Below are 21788 nucleotides of genomic sequence, written 5' to 3' on the forward strand. Positions count from 1 at the left end.
ACTCTGACGTTTCTCTTGTATTGAAGGATGATAGATATTTATGAAGTTGACGATTGTAAAATAGTAGAAGTTGTTATATTTTCTCAAAAAATGGATGATAAAAAAAAAGAATATTGATGACTAATTGTTGACCGTGTATCACATATATTAAATATCAAATTGTATCGTAAGTATAGTGCTGACGGCTAAAACTTTCAAGCTAAGATAACGTAGACAAGGGTTGTCGGCTATGCGGCTGCGGACGTGAAACTGAAGTGGTGAAGATTCGTACGCACGGGATCTTCCAAGGGGGTGCTGTACGCTGATAATCGGGAGTGGCACTCTCCATGGTCCGTGCTTTTTACGCATGCGTTTAACGTTATATGACTTAAGATTAGTACAAGTTGTGGCCAGAATGGTGCTCCAATAGTACCGTAGCGCCAGTGGCTCCGAAGTTGGGAGCTGAATATAATACTCTAAAAAATATGACTTAAGATCTTTTCCCACTCTATTCACTTCCCTTTCCTAGCTCAACACGTTTTCACCCCTCATTTGTGTCTAATGATAAAAATCTGAATGTTAATATTGTTGTTTTGTAAATGCTTTAATGTATCCATATTTTCTATGCTTTGAGTGACGATTACTTTATCTGTCATTAAATAATATATAACTATCAATATTTGAATGTTGTTTTCGATTTGATTGATAAATACTTTATTTGTCATTATTTACGATTGATGATGAAATTGAGTTTTTATTGAATATCAAACAGGAATATTTCACTAAATTTCGATCTGCAAATAGTAAGCTTTCATGGGAAACTAAAACATATCAAATAAATTTGGATTCTAATTTACACTCGATTGACTTGGTGATGTACCAGAGTCGCATGAATAAATTTAAATTTTCATTTCTACACCCTGAAATATCATAATAAATTGGCATCTGCCGAGAATGCTGTATAATTCATAAAATAATATAGAAAACAAATCAAAGTTGATATTTTTAAAGAATAGTTCGATATGTTTTATGAAAATCCATAACTTTAAATTCTACTATAGAATAAACAATATATTGCTTCTTCTTTTTAAATTTCTCTTTTGAAGTTCTTGCCATTAAGTTCATTTCGAAAACCTTACATTCTAAGTAATTTCTTTTTTTGCGAAGAAAAACATACTTAGACCTTAAAAAAAAAAAATATCGAGAATCTAAAACTCATCGTATTCTATAAAAACAAGTTCACAGAATCATAAAACATTAATTGTCATAGAGTCTTCGGTAAAAAAATTTGTCCATCAATAATTAATGAAATGAAAAATAATTAACAATAATCATAAATGGAATAAAACCAATAAAACTGATAATATTAAATCACAGTATTGTTCATTTATCATTATTGTTTAAAATGATTATTGAATACTTTTAAATACAATCATGAAAAATTAATTTTCAAAGCTGTAGAAAATCGTTTACGATAAATGAAATTATTAATAGAGTTAGAAAAAAGTTAATAGAGATAACATATTATTTATAATTATCAAATAAAATATATGATATTGCTAATATGGTTTTTTTTTGGTAAGGAATATATTATATATTTCGTCCGACATAACTCGTATTTTTTCACTAAACTATACCAAGTAGTATTATCGTAATGTAATTCATTCATTTTAAAGAATTTTTGTTTTTTATATTATAAAATTGTATTTGGGACATTCCAATTGTGAATAAATTTGATAGAAGCTTTATTCTTCTATTTAGTAGATATAAAATTCATTAATAATTTCACTACATACATATACACCCTTTGAAATAGTTTGTATTTTTATCAAATTCTAAAACTATCAATAAAATAATAAATTAACTAATAAAACAAAATTTTTAATTTTTTCATTTATAACAATACTTGGATGATAATAATTGTATGGAGACAATTTTTGCACCAACCGTAAATAAAAATTATAAAGTACACTTTATGAATTATAAGAGTATAAATATTTCTGTTCAATAATGATTTTTCAACTTTCATAAGTAATTATTTTATTGTAACATCTCGTAAGTAATTAAAGGTACTTAGGAAAACCTAAAATTTACTGTAGAAAAAAAACTTCTTACTTTTGAATTTCAACACGTGTGCTCATCTTTTTTTGCACTTACAATTGGTAAAGAAATTACCTTCGTGCTGCTTTGGTTAATTTTATAATTTACATTTCTCCACTATATGATAGAAATAAGCTATTGAACAATAAAACCGTTAGTTTCATATTCTTTAATGAAAAAACGTACCATGATAATAACGAAAACAGATTTAAATATTTTTTTTTTAATCAAATGTGAGCGTCACAATTCAAAATAAATCTTTATCTATCTAGTAGCGTGGGAAATTTTAATGAATATTATCATGTCACAGGATCACACATACGGCAACAGTTAAATTATTCATCATGCGGTCGTTTGAACAATTTTCCAGCCGCTTGAACTATTATGTGCCGAAGTCAAAGTTTGAAGATGAAAGTGTGTTAATGTTTAGTCAGTGTGATGGTGTATATAGAGATAATAGTTGTAGTTCCAATAAAAAACAAGATAATTTTTTCATGCTGCCCCTCGCAGCAATGACTTTCTGGACCATTGGCCATCGGTTATCTATGTCATGTCACTTTGTCTAGTCATGTCATCTCAGTTGACATGAGACTAAAAAGCGGATTTAGAAATTATGCAAATCTAATAATTCTAGTATACTGTGAAATTATTATAATATGATATTATTATAACATGAAATTATTACAGTGTAATTGTTGACTGTCGACAAAGTGAAATTTATTTCAATAAGAGACAACAGCTTTGAAATTATGGTTATAAATCTTTTATTCTTAATCCCCCACGCAATTTACGATATTCACGGTAAGATCTTTTATTATTTTGCGTCTTACATTAATTAACGAAAATCAATTAATTTAATACATAATACTAAAGGTTCTTCTCAATTATGAGAATTTTTTAAGCTGCTAATTAAAGTTAAAGTTACTACTATGGGCGAATTGTATGAATGGTCAATAATAAAAATAAAATAGGAATTAAACTTTATTATTTTTAGAAAAACGTCTTTACGAAATACATCATTGTATTTGATAATTTCTCTTTTATTATCAAAAATTCATCCGTAAATTATTTCCTTTCTTATATGTGTCATTAAACATCTTTGTTTCTCCAGAAGGATGAGATTCTATAAGCTGTGAAGAGAGAAGCAAGCCCAGCACCGTTGGTTTTTCGTATTTTTAACGGAAATTTTAGATTTACTTTCTCTTTCATTTTTGAGAGAAGTCAAAAAAATTGAGTAAATTGTTAGCAGATTTTTAACTGAGTTTGCAGAAATAGTTTACTCTTTCAAAAGAAATCAGTGAATATTCACTATTTGCAGTTATAACAGTAGTACGAATTCAAATAGTGATACTTTTATATCTGAAATACCATGAAAACCACCGTTTTGCGGTAATTTTCACTGTTTCTTTGTTAGAGAGTAAGAAACAAAAAAGATAAAATGTACAGATTTTAATAGTACATTATGTAATAAGGGTGCAAATTCGAACCGTAAGTTGATGTTTACTACACTAAAAATTAAAGCGCGTGCAATTACACACCTTGCAGTGTGTTCAAAGATAAATTAGCATAAACTAATTTGATTTTAGCACACTTTGGATTCACAGTTTACGCAAACTGGTCATCAATTTTATCTCACTTTATTAAATTTTTTAAGCAAATGTTTTTTTTATAAGTACATTTTGAGAATTTTTAGAGGAAAAAATTCAAGTTGATAAATTTTGATATTATTGATCGGAAGAAGTGTAGTTTGAGAAATAAAGAATTCCACTGTATAAACGACGAGTAAGATACTCTGTAATAAGAAAAAAAATAAAATTATCATTCAATCTACTGAGTGTAATAACGTTATAGCTACCCTGTCAACTAAATTTAACTGAGGAACGAAGTAGCGACAGAATTAAGATCTCATAGTTGATAAGACCACCAGATGTTTGAATTTTTCTTTGAATAAAACTAACGAACGTATATTTATTATACGTAGGAAGAATAAAACGTAAATTTATCAATTGATTGAATGATTAATAAATAATTGTCCATTCGATCGACAAAGAGAATATTCGAGTAATTCCGAAAAAACATTCAACTAGATTTTCAATGATAAATTAAATATCTCTTGAAAATTTATCTATTACATACGTAATCAATCTTTCGATTTTTTTTAGGATGGTGTTTAATGATATTATAGATGTTCAAGAGCTCCAGTTATCTATTTACCTTACACTTCAGATACGACATTCGTTGTCATAATGATGATGTCACTCGGAAAAGTTTCTCACCCAATTATTTCTTCTAGTTAGATAGTTAGTCAATGTCAAAATATTTAATTATAAATATGTGGGTACATAAAATAAAATATTATAGTAAGTGTGATGTAGATTGTAAGCATTTGGTAAAAATTACCACCAGTAACTTTGTTACATACATAATTGAATGGAAATCGAAAGTAACTCATTCATTCATTTATCTATAATTTATAATTCACACTTATATAGATGATTTCTGAATGATATTATTTATGGAATATAATCAATATTGAAACCCATTACACAAGTTGTTACGAATGCAATGATTTTGTCATAAATAATAAATGTTAGTTTATTAATTTGTATTCAAAATTACATTAAGTAATATCAAACAATTAACTACAAACCACAGGTATTTATGGTACAAGTTGAAAATTAGTCATTCATCGATTTGACTTTACAATTAGTTTGACACATTCTAATACTAATTCACTTATAACTAGTTCGATTAAATAATTTGTAAATATATTATTTACTATTAATAATAGCTTTGTGATCTTGATGTAATAAAATATGATACCCAGAGTTTTATTTATGTTATTTGAATTCAATATTTAACTGAAATTGATTAAAATGGTTAGAATTTTCCATAGTAATCATCAATAATCTTGAGTAATAACTTTTTCGACAAATGATTAGTGATAACATGATTAAATTTTTTTGATTGAGAGCACCAAAAATGACATGGACATCAATACAATTTTGATTCCATCAATTTTGGTGCCGATATCAACTATGAAAATTAGTAAACATACTGATGAAAACTCAAATTCAAATCGTCTTTTAGAAATTTATGAATAACTAAGTGAATTCTTCAACTCTCAACATAAATTGTATTATGAAAGTAGAAATTCATTCAAAATTTAGCGAATTTTGTCTTAACTCGGAAAATGGAGTTCAATTTATGTCTTATTTTTGTCCTGAATATTTCGATTTTCCAAAATAATTAATTCAAATATGTGATAAAAATTTTGTCTTGAGATTGATAAGTGGTAATGATTATGTGATATAATATACTCGTAAATTGTTAAAAATAAAACTCAAACTAAGGTAAAAAAATATATTTCTAGGTTATTATGCTTATAACTACTCCAAAAAATCAATAACATTATATTTTTCAATATAGTAACGTTGGTACATCTCAAATTGTACACCTACGTACATGTCCACATACTATTGCATATAATTCCAATTAATTCTAACTAACGGAGAAGACTCGAAATGATCAGCAGGTGGTATGTGATCAATGATCAGTCGGTGTCCCGATCACAATCAATTCAATTAGGAAAAGGAGATATGGGAGGAAAAGAGGTTACAGGGGGTTGAAACTGCGGGTGGTAGGTGGTTATCTATGGAAGGGAGAATTCGGATCCATCAACAATTACGTTGGAAGCTGTGTGAGATCGTTGGATAACATCACGGGTGTCCTATCATCTTGATATCCGGGCTGGCAACTCAGTGTCTTGCCCAATGATACGAGTGGTCGTGTCTGAATATCAGCCCCCTTTGGATCACTCAAACAGCAGGTGGTCGCCTTATTGCGATACAAACTCAAATTTGTAGTCCTCTTAAAGTCACTGGCGACACACCTATATAACTATTTAGCTATCTAGTCTCTAGCATAGTAAGAGAACAGCGGAAGACACGAAAAAAAATAGAAGAACTCCCGCTAGTGGCAGACGTCTGAGTAGTATTTATGGGTTTTCACTGCGTGGGCATTGAATGCGTCATTGGTGGTGTATCGATCGATTGTTAACTTTCGAGAATGCCAATATTTTCAAATAAAAATTCTTATCTAACGAAAGTTTCAATAATTGTGACATATATAAAAATAATGTATTTATTAAAATTGTACAGCTGTACCTTTTGTACAAAACTTTCTTCTTTGTAAATATGCTTTTCAAAGCTAACATCATCCTATGCTAGTAAGAGAACAATTTTTGTCAGTTTGATTTCAAATAATTTTAAAGTGAAAATGTTATTCGAATTTTTTTCGTTAAAACAGTAAAAAGTAAAACGATTAAATCTATCCTACACAACTTTTCACAGTTATTTAAAAGAACAATAATTTTTGTCATTTCATAGTTTTATAGGTCATTTTAAATTCATCTAAACAAATCACAGATTCTATACAAACACTTAAAAGATATCTTAGTAAAATAATTACTTACGATGACCCAAAAACTACTTATGACAACCTAAAATTCACTGTTAAACAGAAATGTTTTTACTTCTAAATTTTGAAACATGCACTTGTCACTTTTTGCTCTTAGAGTCCAGGAAGGGTGCAATGTAATTAGTAAATCACACCTTCTATTTTGGATCAAGATTCTTTTCACATAAAATTACACGAGGATTCTGAAAAAATCATTCGCAGGCACAAGAAAAGTATGCGTCATTGTGTTCTTTTGTTATAAACAGTTTTTGCAAAGTTAACAATATTTTATAGGGAATTTTTTAATTTTTATAGTGCAACAAAGATTTATGATACCTCATTTTTATTACTTTCGACCTTCTTTTTGAGACATTCGATCTTAATGGAAAAGATCGTGCTAACTATTTTACAGTTGCCATGCTAATTTTTTGGTATTACAGAATTTTTTCCAATTGATCTTAAAACGATCTCTTAGCATGATATCGAACAATTCGATCGTTGTTCTTTTTCTTCTGTTTATTCCATCTTTTGTTTGTCATTTAAAATCTTTTATTTCTGATTATTTTTAAAATTTATCAATACCATGCTAACGAATGTTTAGAAAAAACGTCGAAAGTAAGAAAAGGAAGGTGACATAAATCTTTGTTGCACTATAAAGAATAAAAAATCTCCTATAAAATATTGTCGATTTTTGAACATTTAAAAAGTTATTGATAAAAATGTGCGAATTCGGACAGGCAAATTGTTTATAACAAAAGAACACAGTGACGCGTACATTTTTTTCTTCGGCGAATAGTTTTTCAGAATCCTTGTATAATTTTACGCAAAAAAACCTTGGTTCAGAATAGAAGGTTAGATTTACTTATTAAATTGCACCTTTACTGGATTATTGCATTTCACGCATAGAAGATTTTTTAATAAGCTTGCAAAATAATTAAAATTATTAATTTATTACAGCTATTTTATATTGCAATGAGTTAGTTAAAGAAGATTTTAAGTCTTTTTTTTAAACCTAATTAGGATTCGTTAGGTATAACTTTCATATATTCTTATTTATACAATTTATTAATATACGTTGATATGCATTTCATTTTACGATTATTGCTTTGAAATTTTTATTCATATTTGTTCGATAAATATGCTGATAAATGAGTATTTGTGTTAACCAAAATATGAGACATTAATTCAATATTCTGAAACACAATAGCGAAAAATAAACACAAAGAATTTATGTTATTTATCAAGCATAACAAAGTTTAAAAATATGTTTGATAGACAATAAAACAGAGTATTACTACAGTAAATAAAAGTTTTCGACCATTTTACTGAAAATAATCATCATATTCATTTAATAATAAATCAATAAAAACCTTTGTATAAATCAAAAAATATGAGTTGCGAGATATTGTCAGAATTGTAAGGATGGTAAAATTATTGATCATCCATTATAGAATTTAATTAATAATTGTATGTTCTCGTTTTCTCTAAAAAGGTTAACTGACTCATGGAGTGAGCCGTAAAATGCTAATCTTTTAACATATGGTACTTTTTGATATTTAAAACTCTTATCTGTTGTAAGATAACAATAAAGACATGTATACATATAGTGAGTTGATACGTACAAAAAAATCGAAATAATTTATTTTCTAAAGAAATGCTTGACTACAACTCAAGGTTTTTCATTGAAGACAGAAATTTTGGCTCGTACAGAAACTTAAAAGTTTTTCTTAGCTTACATAACATATATTTGAATTTAATTAATTCTGAATTTTGTCTACCCAATACGTTACTGATGCTACAGAATGCTTTTTTGGAATTTTGAAATTGTATTATTCCAATTATTAATATGAATATAAAATAAAACAATTATCGATTGAAAAACGTGAATCATAGTACATTCAATATAAAAAAAGAACGTTCAGTTGCATTAACTATAAACATTCGTATTTTGTGCACTCCAGAAATTATTGATCAAAAATTATCCTTATATTCAGGAAACTGAGAGAAAAATATCCATGCTTTTAAGTGGTTTGGGTGCGACCCGAAAAGTCCACTCGACTAACTTCCCAGTGAAAAGAATAAAAATATTTTTGTTGTTTTCAAAATCAATTATTATTAGTATTATTATCTTAATAATTACAATTATATAAATTGTAATCATTATTGGGATATCAGGCATAAAAGTTTTGCGTCAATTGCAAAATTTAGTTAGTTTAGTATTTTTTTTAGTTTTTCAATTCTGCACAAATAATCACTTAACTGACTTTGTTGAAAACCTAATCAGTTTTGAGTCGCGTAATAATACATCGAAGGCAATTGGTCCCACGTCGATATCATTTTTTGTTCTCGAGATAATTAAGACTAACAGTAACTTCAAACGTGCATACGTACATACACACACCAGCGTTTATTTAAAAACTGTTATATTCGACTTTTGGGAATTTAAAACGTAGAGATATATCAAAATTTGGAATCCACAAAATCGGACCGATTTCAATGAATGTAGAAATAGTCCAATAACGGTGCAATGTAATTAGTAAATCACACCTTCTATTTTGGATCAAGATTCTTTTCACATAAAATTACACGAGGATTCTGAAAAAATCATTCGCAGGCACAAGAAAAGTATGCGTCATTGTGTTCTTTTGTTATAAACAGTTTTTGCAAAGTTAACAATATTTTATAGGGAATTTTTTAATTTTTATAGTGCAACAAAGATTTATGATACCTCATTTTTATTACTTTCGACCTTCTTTTTGAGACATTCGATCTTAATGGAAAAGATCGTGCTAACTATTTTACAGTTGCCATGCTAATTTTTTGGTATTACAGAATTTTTTCCAATTGATCTTAAAACGATCTCTTAGCATGATATCGAACAATTCGATCGTTGTTCTTTTTCTTCTGTTTATTCCATCTTTTGTTTGTCATTTAAAATCTTTTATTTCTGATTATTTTTAAAATTTATCAATACCATGCTAAAAAACTTGTTAATTTTAGTAATTTCATAACTCAGGTAAATCATTTTAAATACGACTCATAATTAAAAAATTTATGATTGAGAACTTTATTAAAAAAAAAAATCTATTTTAGTCGGTAAATGCTCATATGGTACAGGGAAGCGATTAATAGAGCTGAGTGTACGAACGTGAACGTGCGATGGCACGCCAACGCGGCATTTCACCAAGATAATGTGAAGGGTGGAGCTTGGTTTCGGTCTCTGGTAGTAGAGAGCTGAAAAAAGCAGAGAAACCAATTTCAACAGCCAAGAGATCATATCATAACGACTTTTATAATTAAAAATCAATGATCGAATATCGTAGTTTTTACATTGATACAATAGGAAACTGTTCGCTATTTTTCCGATTGGACTAATTCTCATATTTTCAGAAAATTTCGGTATATATAATAATGCTTTAAAAAAAGACTTAAAGTTTGAATAACTTACTAATAAAAAAAAAATGTGTGTCAACGGTCATTATTACAAGATGTTAATAATTAATTATGATATTCCTAATTTTCCAATGTATAATATGTCGATAAGATAGAAATTATAGCTACAGTAACTAGTCAAATCAGTGTTTTGAAAAACTTTTTCTTGTTCGTAATTGGATTTTGTATATTTTTAACTATCATAAAATTGATTTATTTATTATAATTAATTATAGTAATATTTGGATAATCTTTTGGACGCTATTTAAAAAATAGATGGTCTCTTGACGACCCATACTACTTTAAGGGGCTCTTTTTTTTTTATTGGAAAAAAAGAAAGAGACATAAAGGTAGGGGCTATCACATTCGAGGTTTGAGCGCCATCGCTCGGTGGGTATACAGAACTTTGATATTGTGACCTGAGATTATTGACATGTTGATCAAAACTCCGTCTGGATTTTTAACACAGCACTGAACTCTTATCAAGAGATATGGTGGTGTCAGAGAAGAGAGACCAGCATAGAAGTCCAATGCTGTGTTAAAAATCACAACATAAAAGTTTCTGTGAACCCATCGAGCGATGGCGCTGCAACGGTTTACTTCAGCCACGCCCCTTAATCTAAGAGAAAAAAGAGATAAGATTTGTGTTCTCTTTTACTCTCATTACAAGAATCCTAAACCAGTTTATTTTCAAGCACAAATTTTTAAATAGAAAAGGTCCAGCACTGTTCGCAACATACATAGAAGCTATAAACCCAATTTAATATTCTTGTAACAGCTCAGAGGTAACACAATCGACTACAGAAACGTAGGTTTGTGGTCAAGCCTGTCAATGTTATTTTTTCTTTTCTATTTAATTAATTGTAATGATGAATTTTTTTAGGACAAATTTTATACGCGATCACATTAAAGGAGAGTAAAAAATGATGTACGACCGAAACAATTTTTTTATAACAAATAACGATGTTTATGAGGAAAAAAAAAGAGAATTTAATTATGCATGATAATAATGAGTCAAAGGCTTCGATAATGATATTTACAATATTAATAATATATTTTTAAAGAAATAATATTTAATAATAGAACAAAATTTTTTTAAAGAATATACTTTTTTAAAGAATATTGGGACTGCTCGAAAGGCCTGGAACTTGGTACCCGAAGAGAGTTTTTTAAAAAATTTTCTTGGGCAATAAAACCTTTATTGTCCCAGCAGCCTAAATCTCACAAACAGTAGGGACTTTTCGAAGTCCTATCTATCACAGTAGATAAAAATGAGACAAATAACAAAATAATCTTTTCTCTGAGTTCCGTGGGGCAAGCCTACCCCACTTAAGACTTTAAATATGATTTTATCTTCAATTGAAATAAATTGATCGGTAGCTCAGGGGTTAAATCTATGTTCGTATATCCTTTGGTGACTGGTTCGAATCTCAGCAGTAGCTTTTTTTTTTTATTAATTAAATAATATTTATTTTATTATTTCTTTTTATAACAATACGAGTGCCCTTTTTTTAATCTGGGTAATGGATAGAAATGCAAAATTTGTTTTTATCATTTTATAATTAATTTTAATAACAACAATGAACAACTCATAAATATATGACCGAAAGACATGGTGAAATATCTCCATAAGGCTTCTACTAAGTAATACTAGAATTTAAAAATATAGTATATATATTTATAAGTTGTTCATTGCTGTTATTAAAATTAAGTAAAAAATAATTTTAAAAATTTGGGATTTTTATCCATTACCCAGAAAAGAAAAAGGGTACTAGTATTGCTACAAAAAAAATGTAATAAATTTTATTTAATTAATGAATAAAAAAAAAAGCAACTCGCAAGATTCGAACCAGTTACCAAAAGATTCGTACACAGACAATTTACCCCTGAGCTATCATCCTATTTACTAGAATAGAAGGTAAAGTAATATTTAAAGTCTTAAGTGGGGTAGGCTTGCCCCACGGAACTCAGAGAAAAGATTATTTTGTTATTTGTCTCATTTTTATCTACTGTGATAGATAGGACTTCGAAAAGTCCCTACTGTTTGTGAGATTTAGGCTGCTGGGACAATAAGTGTTTTATTGTCCGAGAAAAATTTTCAAAAAACTATATTTTTTTCGCTCCTTACTACCCGAGAACGAAACTAAGCTCCGCCCTTCACTTCAGCTCGGCGAAATGCCGGGTTGGCGTGCCATCTTGCGGTCATTTTTATAAATGCTGACTACATTTCTTGGCTCCCATAAGGACTGAACTTCTATACTGGTCTCTCTTATCTGGTAGTGTCTTGTGCGCCAAGCGTAAATCACCGCCATCTAGCCCTTACGTCGTGACGTAATTTGCTGAAATTAAAAATTTGCACGGAAAGCAATTGTTGGCATTCGATTAAGCATACTATGAAGTATCATCGTTGCTTCTTTCATAATACACGAGATTGGAAAAATTTCGTTGCACAAAAATTAAGTAAAATAAGAGTTTATTCATGGGTCAATCATACTTTTTTTTATCAAGTTGGTCATTGGAGTTTTTGATTGCTATGGAGTTTCCTTATTTACGGATTTTAAAGTTGGTAACAAGTTAATCTTGCTCGAGCGCGAATATGAAATAATTAAAGTATTTTCTAAAAAGATGTATTTTTATTTTAATATTCCTTTTCAGTTGATATGTACAAAAAATTGTGAAATCTCATCAGAAGCAGCCCCCTTCTTCTGGGCTGTATAATTATGTGCGCCAGCCTTAAGTTGCTGATCCTTAGTATATTCTGACTCTACTGACCGGTACATCCCTAAGCATGCTCTAAGACACTTCCTTTCAAACACTCTCAGCTGCTCAAGTATTTATTGTAAAAGATGGCGCTGTTGGCTTGCTAGTGTGTCAAGATGGTATCCAAAATACTTCACTACGTTTTTCTTTTTATGCATAACTTCTTATTCTCCAATGATCCAACACCTTTGAGTACGTTTATGCGTGAAAATAAACCGAAGTTAAACAGCCTTAACCTCGGTTATAACATCGATTGGTTAAAGCGTTTATGCCGACAAAATTTTCCTAACTTCGGTTATCCCACCAATTTAAATGAATTTTATTTTGCTAATTTCTGGATATACAGAAAGATAATCGTCAATAATAATCTTACATTTGTATTTATTTTGACGAATAAATCGATTATTTTAGATTTACATTTAGCTCACGCATAAACATACTCATTGATTGGGTTCACTTCGACCTTAAACTGTATTATGAAAACTTCAAATGATTTAGGAAGATGATTCCAACTCTAATGGCAAATAATAATTTCTGACTTATTCGGATTTATTTTTAAACTAGCAGACTCTCGCGACTTCGTCTGCGTAATGTGTAGAATTACGTTCCACAATGGAAGGTTAATTTAAAATGTTTTGAATAGTAATTTCATAATATAAATTAACCAATTTAGATACGCATTGCGCTGTGATAGTATTGATATAGAAGTAATGAATTTGTAGGCATTGATGAAGAACGGTAAAAATGCAAATTCTATCGTACTATTTAATTTCTGCTCCTTTACAACGATTTAATTGTTATGAAAAAGGCTACTTTCTAAAAATTTTACATGTGAAGTCATTTTTATTTAGTAAAAACAAAAAAATTTCCTGTTGGAAGAACTCGAATATCTTGCATAGACCCCATTTTCAATTGTTTATAAAAAATTCAATTGTTATAAACAATTTACATAAACAAAAAGTAGCCTATAATCTTCCTAACAACCTCCTCTACATGTCAATAATCCTGAGATTCAGGACCTCCTATTTAATTACAAATCAACATGTCATTATTTTTGTATTGATCATTCTGAGCAATTATATTAAAAAATGAAGCTATTAATTTTGTACTAAATTTGATATCATATTCACTGCAAAAATATTTGTCACACTACATAAATGGCGACCGACGTGTAGGCATGAATTTTTTGTAAATAATAGCTCTAACGATTGAGAATCTTGTTTTTAAAGATATCAGACTATTATAATCTCAGTGTATAAAATGAGTGATAAATGTAATCAATTAAGTATTAATATGATATGCACCAGTCTGGGGGATGATATCACCATGTTGCGAGAGGTTAATCGCTACCTGTCAGCTGGACTCGCTCTCGTGCTCAGTCGAGCTCACCCTATCCTAGCTCTTCTTTTAACGCTCAACTAATTATGGTTGGACCAGAGAAAGAGTCGTCTTCGGGTTTTTTCGGGCGAAGTACCCCCACCATAACTAAAATAATAAGCGCATGCGCCTAGCTGGATCTTGTATTACTACGCCGCGCGGTGAATATAAAAAAGCACATGTTTGATTTATCAAATAGCTTTTTTATTATTAATGTATATTTATAATAAGAATATAGGGTTAATCAGATAACTTGAATAAAAACCACAAATTATTAAGAGAAATTTTCTCGATAATTCTTTTAATTGTTAAAATATAAATATATTTATAATATTGTAGTGAGATAATTATAATCATCATAATCGCAACTTCATTATGTCTTTACTGTCATTTGGACCTCCACCTAATCGTTTATAATACCTTTCTTCAATAAGCCTGAAAAAATAACATTACATTTAATCAGATGAAAATCGATCAAACGTTGGAGTTGTAGTGCTTTGGATTGTATTAAAAATTGATCTCAATGTCAGTAAATAAGCGAACTTGATTCCAAAAATTGAAAGAACATTTTTATCAAATGAAGGTATTTAAATTACGTAAATCATTGAAAATGTATATGGAATAAATAAAATTAAGTAAATTATTTGAGGGCATCTTACCCACAGTACCGATATATCTCCCGATATAAAAGTGGGCTAAGAAATAAAAAAAATGACTATTTTTCATATGTCAATTAAATATGAGACCAAAACACTAAAAGTCAGATATTTAATATTTTTTAAATCTAATATAAGCTTTACAGTAATTGACATGTCAAATACACTTTCTGGCACGTATTCTATTCATTGATTTATCATTAAGAACGTCGAAAATTGATATTTTGCCAACAACTGTGCTGCCTATCTCATGAAACTTATAATTTTTAATTTTCTACTCAATTTTTAAGATTAGTAGGTTAGTATAGTTATCACGGAATTTTTTTTATTACTCACTTTTCATCGGCTATTTTCTTATTTTCTTCATCCCTTTGCGACGATACGATTCGATCTATTATCGTTTTTAACCTGCAACAATACATATTTCATGTCCAAAATAAATATCATTATAATTGATTTATTACATATACCTTTGAACAGGTTCTTTAACTCTTGTTTCAGCATCTTGAAGACAAAGCTTTCTAGCACGACTTACTAGCGTAATTTTACTACAAGATAAGAAATGCGCTAAGTGGCCGTAAACCTGCGACCTTATTGTTGATGACTCTGTAGCGCGTAATTTTTTTTCTAAGCTGAAAATCCATCAATTGTTTATTTATTATTAAATATATATTATTAAATATTCCATTGGTTATTTACTAAATAATAATTAAAACAAGTGATTACCTTAACAATGTATCATTAACAGAAGTACCAAAAAATTTTATTTTTCCTTCTTTACTATTTTCAGCATGCTTTTTAAGCTTTGTAATAATTTCTTTTACATCTTCTGGAAGATTATCTGGTAAACGAATATCAATTTTTTCAGCATCTTCACATTCCGATGATGTCCCCAGCTGTGCATCGTGATTTACCAGAATCTATTGTGTCTCGGCTAGATTCATCATCAAGTTTACCATCATTCACAACACTTTCAATAGCATCATCTATATTATTATCTTTACCGGAACATTTTTTTGATTCAACCTTCTTTTCTTCAGTGCCATTTGTAATATTTTTTTTCGCTAATTTTTTTTCTTTTGATCTAGATGCATCACATTGCAGCCTCTTTCTCTCTTCTTGATTTTCTATAAAACTATTGTCTACTTCCATACTGTCATTTTTTTGCCTAATTGAGTTATCACCATGTGAATGATCATGATTTTTTTTCTTCCGTTTTACCCCATTATCATAAACAGATTTCTTTTCACAGTTATCATCTAATTTTAATTTCTGTAAAAATGGTGATATTATAATAAGTATTAATGTTAAGTTGTTTTAATATTTATTTATTTACCTTGGTTATTGGTCCGTTGAGAACTTCTTCAGTATCATCATCATCTGATGTGTCAAGATCTCTTTCTCTTCGTTTAGAATCTGGACTATCTTCTTCATCATCATCACTACTTTCGCTTTGATTTGTTTCTTTGACACTAAATTCTAAAGGTCCACTGTTAATATAAAAACCTCCGTAAGCAGTATTTACTCCTTCAGGAACAACTTCATCATACTATTCGAGTAAATTAATTAAACAATTGTTAATATTTATAATAAGTTTAATTAATATTTGTTACTAATGTACTCACCGCGTCTGTATTATCTATAAAGGGATCATTCTCATCATATCCTGCTCCAAGATCAACTTCGTCATATTTTTTCTTTTTCTTTCCGGTCATTTGAGTTGGTCCCTAATGACACATTATATTAATATAATTTAATAAATAGATAAATAAAACAAATAATATAATTCAAAGTTTCACCGTACATATTTAGCTTCAAATTTTCGAGCTACTTCTTTTAATTTGGCATCATCATTATCATCGAAAGGATCCAATCCATTCGAAACATTTTCATTGAGATTTTTCAACTCCTTAGCTTTCTTTTTCTGAAAAATAATTTTTTTTATTTATTGAAATGAGTATGGAATGTTTTTTTTTCAATTACTGAAATTTTTTGACTGTTTAAACTATTTTTTGTTTTATCTCTTTTCTGCAGATTTAATCCCCATCGATTAGTTTCTTTATGATTTGCTTTATGTGCGTTCAAAGTATAAGAAAAAATACTAACATAATTTGTTTTTAAAAAATTATAATGTAATGAAGTAAGAAAAGAAAAATTTATTACAAACATTAAACAAAAAGTACGAAACTCTATTACGTTACTCAATGATCTTTTTCCATTTTTTGCTCTTATTGAAAGAATGAATTAAAGAAATGAATGATTAAAATATTTATGATAATAACAGATTTCATGATAAATATCAATTCAAATAATTTACCTCCAAGTAAATCTATAGCTTCATTAGATATTGCTCTTGGGAATTTTATTTCTTCGAGAAAAATTAAAGTAAATAATTTCTCATGATCATTTCAATTATGAAATGGAAGACCACTGTATATCTTTTTATACATCACAACACCAATACTCCACCAATCAACAGCACCTCCATAATCGTTATCCTCTAGAACTTCTGAAGCTTAATATTCTGGTTTACTGTAGAATATCTTTGTTGATCGTCCTGAATATTCGAAAAATTAATTAATTAAATAATCAATAAATTGATAACAAATAATCTCTCCTAATGAAAAGTAGAAACTATTCAAGAAAAATAAAATGCATTAAAAAGAAATTAAATGTTCAATCAATTTAAAATCAAAGACAAAATATCGAAATTAAATTCAATACTTCATTGGAATTATTCTTGCTAATCATGTGGTTTAAGAAACAATTTTGATCCTAATAAACACATAGTGTAAGATCTATTATAAAAACATAGTTATCATTTCAAGTTATAGAAATAATTATTCAAAGTATTTCAGATAGAAAGAACCAAAAAAATAAATAAAATAAAACAGGAAACAACTCACCATAAGTTATGTCTTCTTGACATAGTCCCAAAATCAGCGATTTCAATATAACCATCTTTGTCCAGCAAAAGATTTTTCAGATGCAAATCTCTGCAAATAATCTCTTGAGAATGAAAATAATTCAAAGCAGATATTCTTTCAGCACCGTAAAACCTCGTACGATCTTCCCTGAAAACACCAATGACAAAAATCAATTTCATTCATTTTCGGTAAACTTAATATTAACTCTTACAGAATATTTCATTTAAAAAATATACTTAGCTTCTAAGGTTTCGATTTCACATACATCACATGTTTAATACTGACACCATCTTCTGTACCATCCTCATCACTGCAATATCCGTTTCACCTGAAAAATAATAAAATTTATGATGAATATTTTAATTTTGGTATTATAATATTAGATAAGCATGCTGTTATGATTCTTACCGGTTTCTCAAGATGTATTATCTAACTCGTAGCTCAATCCTCTTGTTTGTGACGCTTCAATACCGGAAAGTACATCTTGTTGGTGATGATTTCATCCAACATTTGACCCCGAATTTGCCTCATGTCACTTTGCGTAAAGTTGAACGGTTCATCTCTTGAAATGTGCTCAGCATAAGCACAAACGAATACCCCACAGTCGTAACCATTTGATTGCCTTGGAATTCCCTGAAAAAAATGAAGTAATGATGATTTATAATATGGGATGACAGTGTGCCTCAATAATTCATAGCAAACTTACCTTGGCATGGTTCATCGTCCATGTAGTTTGATCAAGAGGTTGCCCTTCAACTGCTTCGTGCTCTCTGCATAAGTAATCCATGATAGTCTGAGAAAAAAATTACATTTATAAACATCTATAGACATTTGTTGGTAATATACAATTATTGTTTCCATGATTGAATTTATTAAATACTCACAAAAAGACATGCTTCATTTCTTCTATAAAGGCTGTCATAATAAGTGATGGACTTATTTTCAAAATTAATCACTGTCAAACACCAATGAGCACCTAGATGAATGGGAATCATCATCAATCTCTTGGAGAATATTCGAACCTATTGAAAAATAAAATGAATGTGATAAAAGCAATAATGAAAATGTTTGATAAAATGTTTATGAGTATAAAAAGCATACCTTTCTCGTCCATGATTGAACTCCTTCATATCCTCTAAGCATCAGCTGCTGGAAGAAGAAAGTGTTACAGGCGTAGATAGAAGGTGCCCCCCTTTCTGCTATCATCTCCAAATAAACATTGATAATCTGTACAAAAAAGTGAATTAAAAGCATGCATAATAATAATTTACGATGATAAAGAATTGGTAATACTCACCTGGTCATTTAACCACTCAGGAGGATAGAGAGTCTTCAAATCTCGTACATACACCGACATCTTGACCTTCGTGTGTATGAGTGTATCGTCTGGCCCCAAACAGTCCTGAAACAATAAAATACAATTAGATTACATGAAATAACAGTACTGAGTCATGACAAATATAATTAAAGAGCTACTTCAGCTTCTTAGTAATGTTCTAACGGTTGATTTATAGTTATTTTAAGGTAAAGTTACCCTTAAATGACTTGAAGTAAACGCTACGTTTACTATGAACCTAATTGCAACTCTCATTTAACAATTGACATGAATCCATCAGGGAGAAAAGAATAAATTACCTTATAGTCATCAAGAGGTGATGTTGATATTGAATACAATTCATCAGCAATGGCATTTGCAGCAGTATCAGTTTCCTCTTGTGAGATCTTTGGAAGAGGTGGTGAACATGGTTCATCCATCTAAAAATTTAATAGAAAAAAAATATAATAACCATAAAATATAGTAAAATAGAACTTACCGTTTCTTCGTCAAAGTCATTAAAAAGAGATTTTTTACAAGAAAGGATGCTTGATACAGCTGATGACTGTTTCTCGAGTTTGGGTGTTTCTTGTGAAGCTATTTCCATCTCACGAAGCTCTGGTACTACATCCATTTCATGAACATCTTGAGACTTCGTTTCTTCATCCGGTACATCTTCCCATTCATCTTCATCATCATCATCCGTGTCAACAGATTCCTCTTCTTTAATTTTCTTATTTCTGCTATTCACTTCTTCTATAAACTGAACAAATAATAAAAGTCAGTATTAAATTAACATTTTATATCCATTTTTAGATCCATTATTTAATTTTTTTACCTTTGGATTATCCAATTGTTGAGAGCAATCCTTTAAAATTTCCGTTTCCACTTTTTTACAGCATTTACTCCACATTTCTGCATCAACAACAGCCAAGGCCTCTTTCCAGATTGTAGACAAATTACCCTCGGAGAAATCATTATCACGACCAATATGTTTATCCAGGTATCTTTTAGTGATTCCCCAAACCAACTCGATGGGATTGTAGCAGCAATGATAGGGAGGCAAACGAAGAATTTTGTGCTGAGTATTTTCCACGAGTTGATCAATTTTGTACCGGATTTTTTCTTTGTGGGCCTGACACTTTCGGAGTAGTACAGCATTGGTATCATGCTCATTATAAGGAATGCTGCGTTCTTTTAGCCATGCCATCAAATTCTTCTTCTTCCAATTAGTCGTAGGTTGTGGATTAATCTGGAATAATAATGATTACACTGATTTTAATAAACCTGTTGATTGTAAAATGTAAACAAAATAAAGAAATCATTAAAACTATTTATATAAAATGATAAGTACACGAAATAACAAAAGTAAGCGAGGTTTGCAACGATAATACATACCATTTTATTGTGATACGATGCGTTATCCATAATTATCAAGGACGGTTTCTTCAAGTTGGGCAATAGTTGCTCAGAGAACCATTTCTCGAACATGGCAGCATCCATGTCTCCATGATAGTCATCACCATCCTTCGGCTTCTTTTTTGTATTTAAAAATAATGAAGCGCCTTCAATGAAGCCATTTTCTCCTCCTGCATGGCAGATTAAATATCGGGAACCTGTTCCAGCACTCTTTATTGAACAGCTGCGGAAATCCTCGCACTGCCAATCTTTGGTTTTTCCAGTTCCCATCTGGAATGTCCACGTTTCATCCAAAAATACGACCTCGCGTTTGTTGCAACTTTGCAAATTCTCCCTATACTCTGTGAGGAATTTTAATCGTTTGAATACAATGTATGGTTGTTCAATAACATAACGCTTGCCATCTCTTTTCTCATACGAAAATCCTTTATCATGCAAGATCTTTCGTAACGTTTCCTTGCCACCATTATATGCAATCTTCTTATCTCTATTAGAAAAAGCAGAAGGAAAAAGAAAAAGAAAGAATAAACATGTCTAGCAATAGCATATAAGCAATATAGTAGTCGAAGCATGAAAAATGTAAAAAAGAACGAGAAAATCATGCTAAAACAGGGTGCAAACTTACCTAATTAAACGTACTAATTCCTCCACTGTTACATTCCTTCGTTGCTGGTAAATTTGGTAAATGAGATTACAAATATCATTCTTAACTTCTTCTGGTGCATCACGAATTGGTGCTGGATGAGGTCGAATTTTCCCTGGTGTAGAAAAGGGTTGACCAGATTCACCAATGGCTACGTATTTCGTCACACTATCTAAAGAAATATTTAGATATGTGGCAACTCTTTGTCTGTAATTTAAAAAAAATACTATCAGTGATGACTAAATGGCATGCTAACACTGAATGATTTAACTTCGATTTCTATGAAAAGAAAAAAAATGATACATGATTACCTGACATTGCTTAATGGAACTAGAAGTTCTCCAATTTCACGTTCTTTCTCCAAGGCTTCATATAGATTGCAAATTGCAGCTTGAAATTGGGAATTGAAGGATCTTCCTCTTTTATCCGTCGTGTAAATGGACCACCTTTTCAGCTTCCTCGGTTTCTTCGGTGTTACCTGTCCACGTCCCCGGCTCATGTTGGGATTAGAATACTATCAATATATAAAGTAGAACTACAAACACGATATAAATGAATTATGATTAACAACAAAACACAGAACAACAAACACAAATGAACGAATAAAAACACCAACACTAAAAATACACAAACACAAATGTTAATAAAACTGTTCAAGTTTTAATAAAAACAACGATTTTGCACAACAATATAAAAGCGATATAAAATTATTAATGCACAAT

General features: G+C 29.7%; 1 protein-coding gene across 1 annotated transcript; it reads right to left on the minus strand.

The window, feature by feature from the left end:
• Positions 1-14419: 14419 nt before the first annotated feature.
• Positions 14420-21565, minus strand: LOC118065258 (uncharacterized). Its single transcript, XM_035080429.1, is given in 20 exon segments — positions 14420-14541; positions 15099-15170; positions 15233-15394; positions 15489-15656; positions 15658-16034; positions 16099-16311; positions 16388-16489; positions 16567-16686; positions 17080-17091; positions 18161-18322; positions 18396-18482; positions 18574-18711; positions 18791-18916; positions 18987-19091; positions 19325-19444; positions 19504-19767; positions 19843-20256; positions 20403-20910; positions 21049-21273; positions 21378-21565. Coding segments are annotated over 20 exon segments (3642 nt in total). The 3' UTR covers positions 14420-14462.
• Positions 21566-21788: the final 223 nt, after the last annotated feature.

Source organism: Chelonus insularis, unplaced genomic scaffold, assembly GCF_013357705.1.
Source record: "Chelonus insularis isolate UGA/USDA-ARS -01 unplaced genomic scaffold, ASM1335770v1 contig_283_pilon, whole genome shotgun sequence".
Classification (NCBI taxonomy): domain Eukaryota; kingdom Metazoa; phylum Arthropoda; class Insecta; order Hymenoptera; family Braconidae; genus Chelonus; species Chelonus insularis.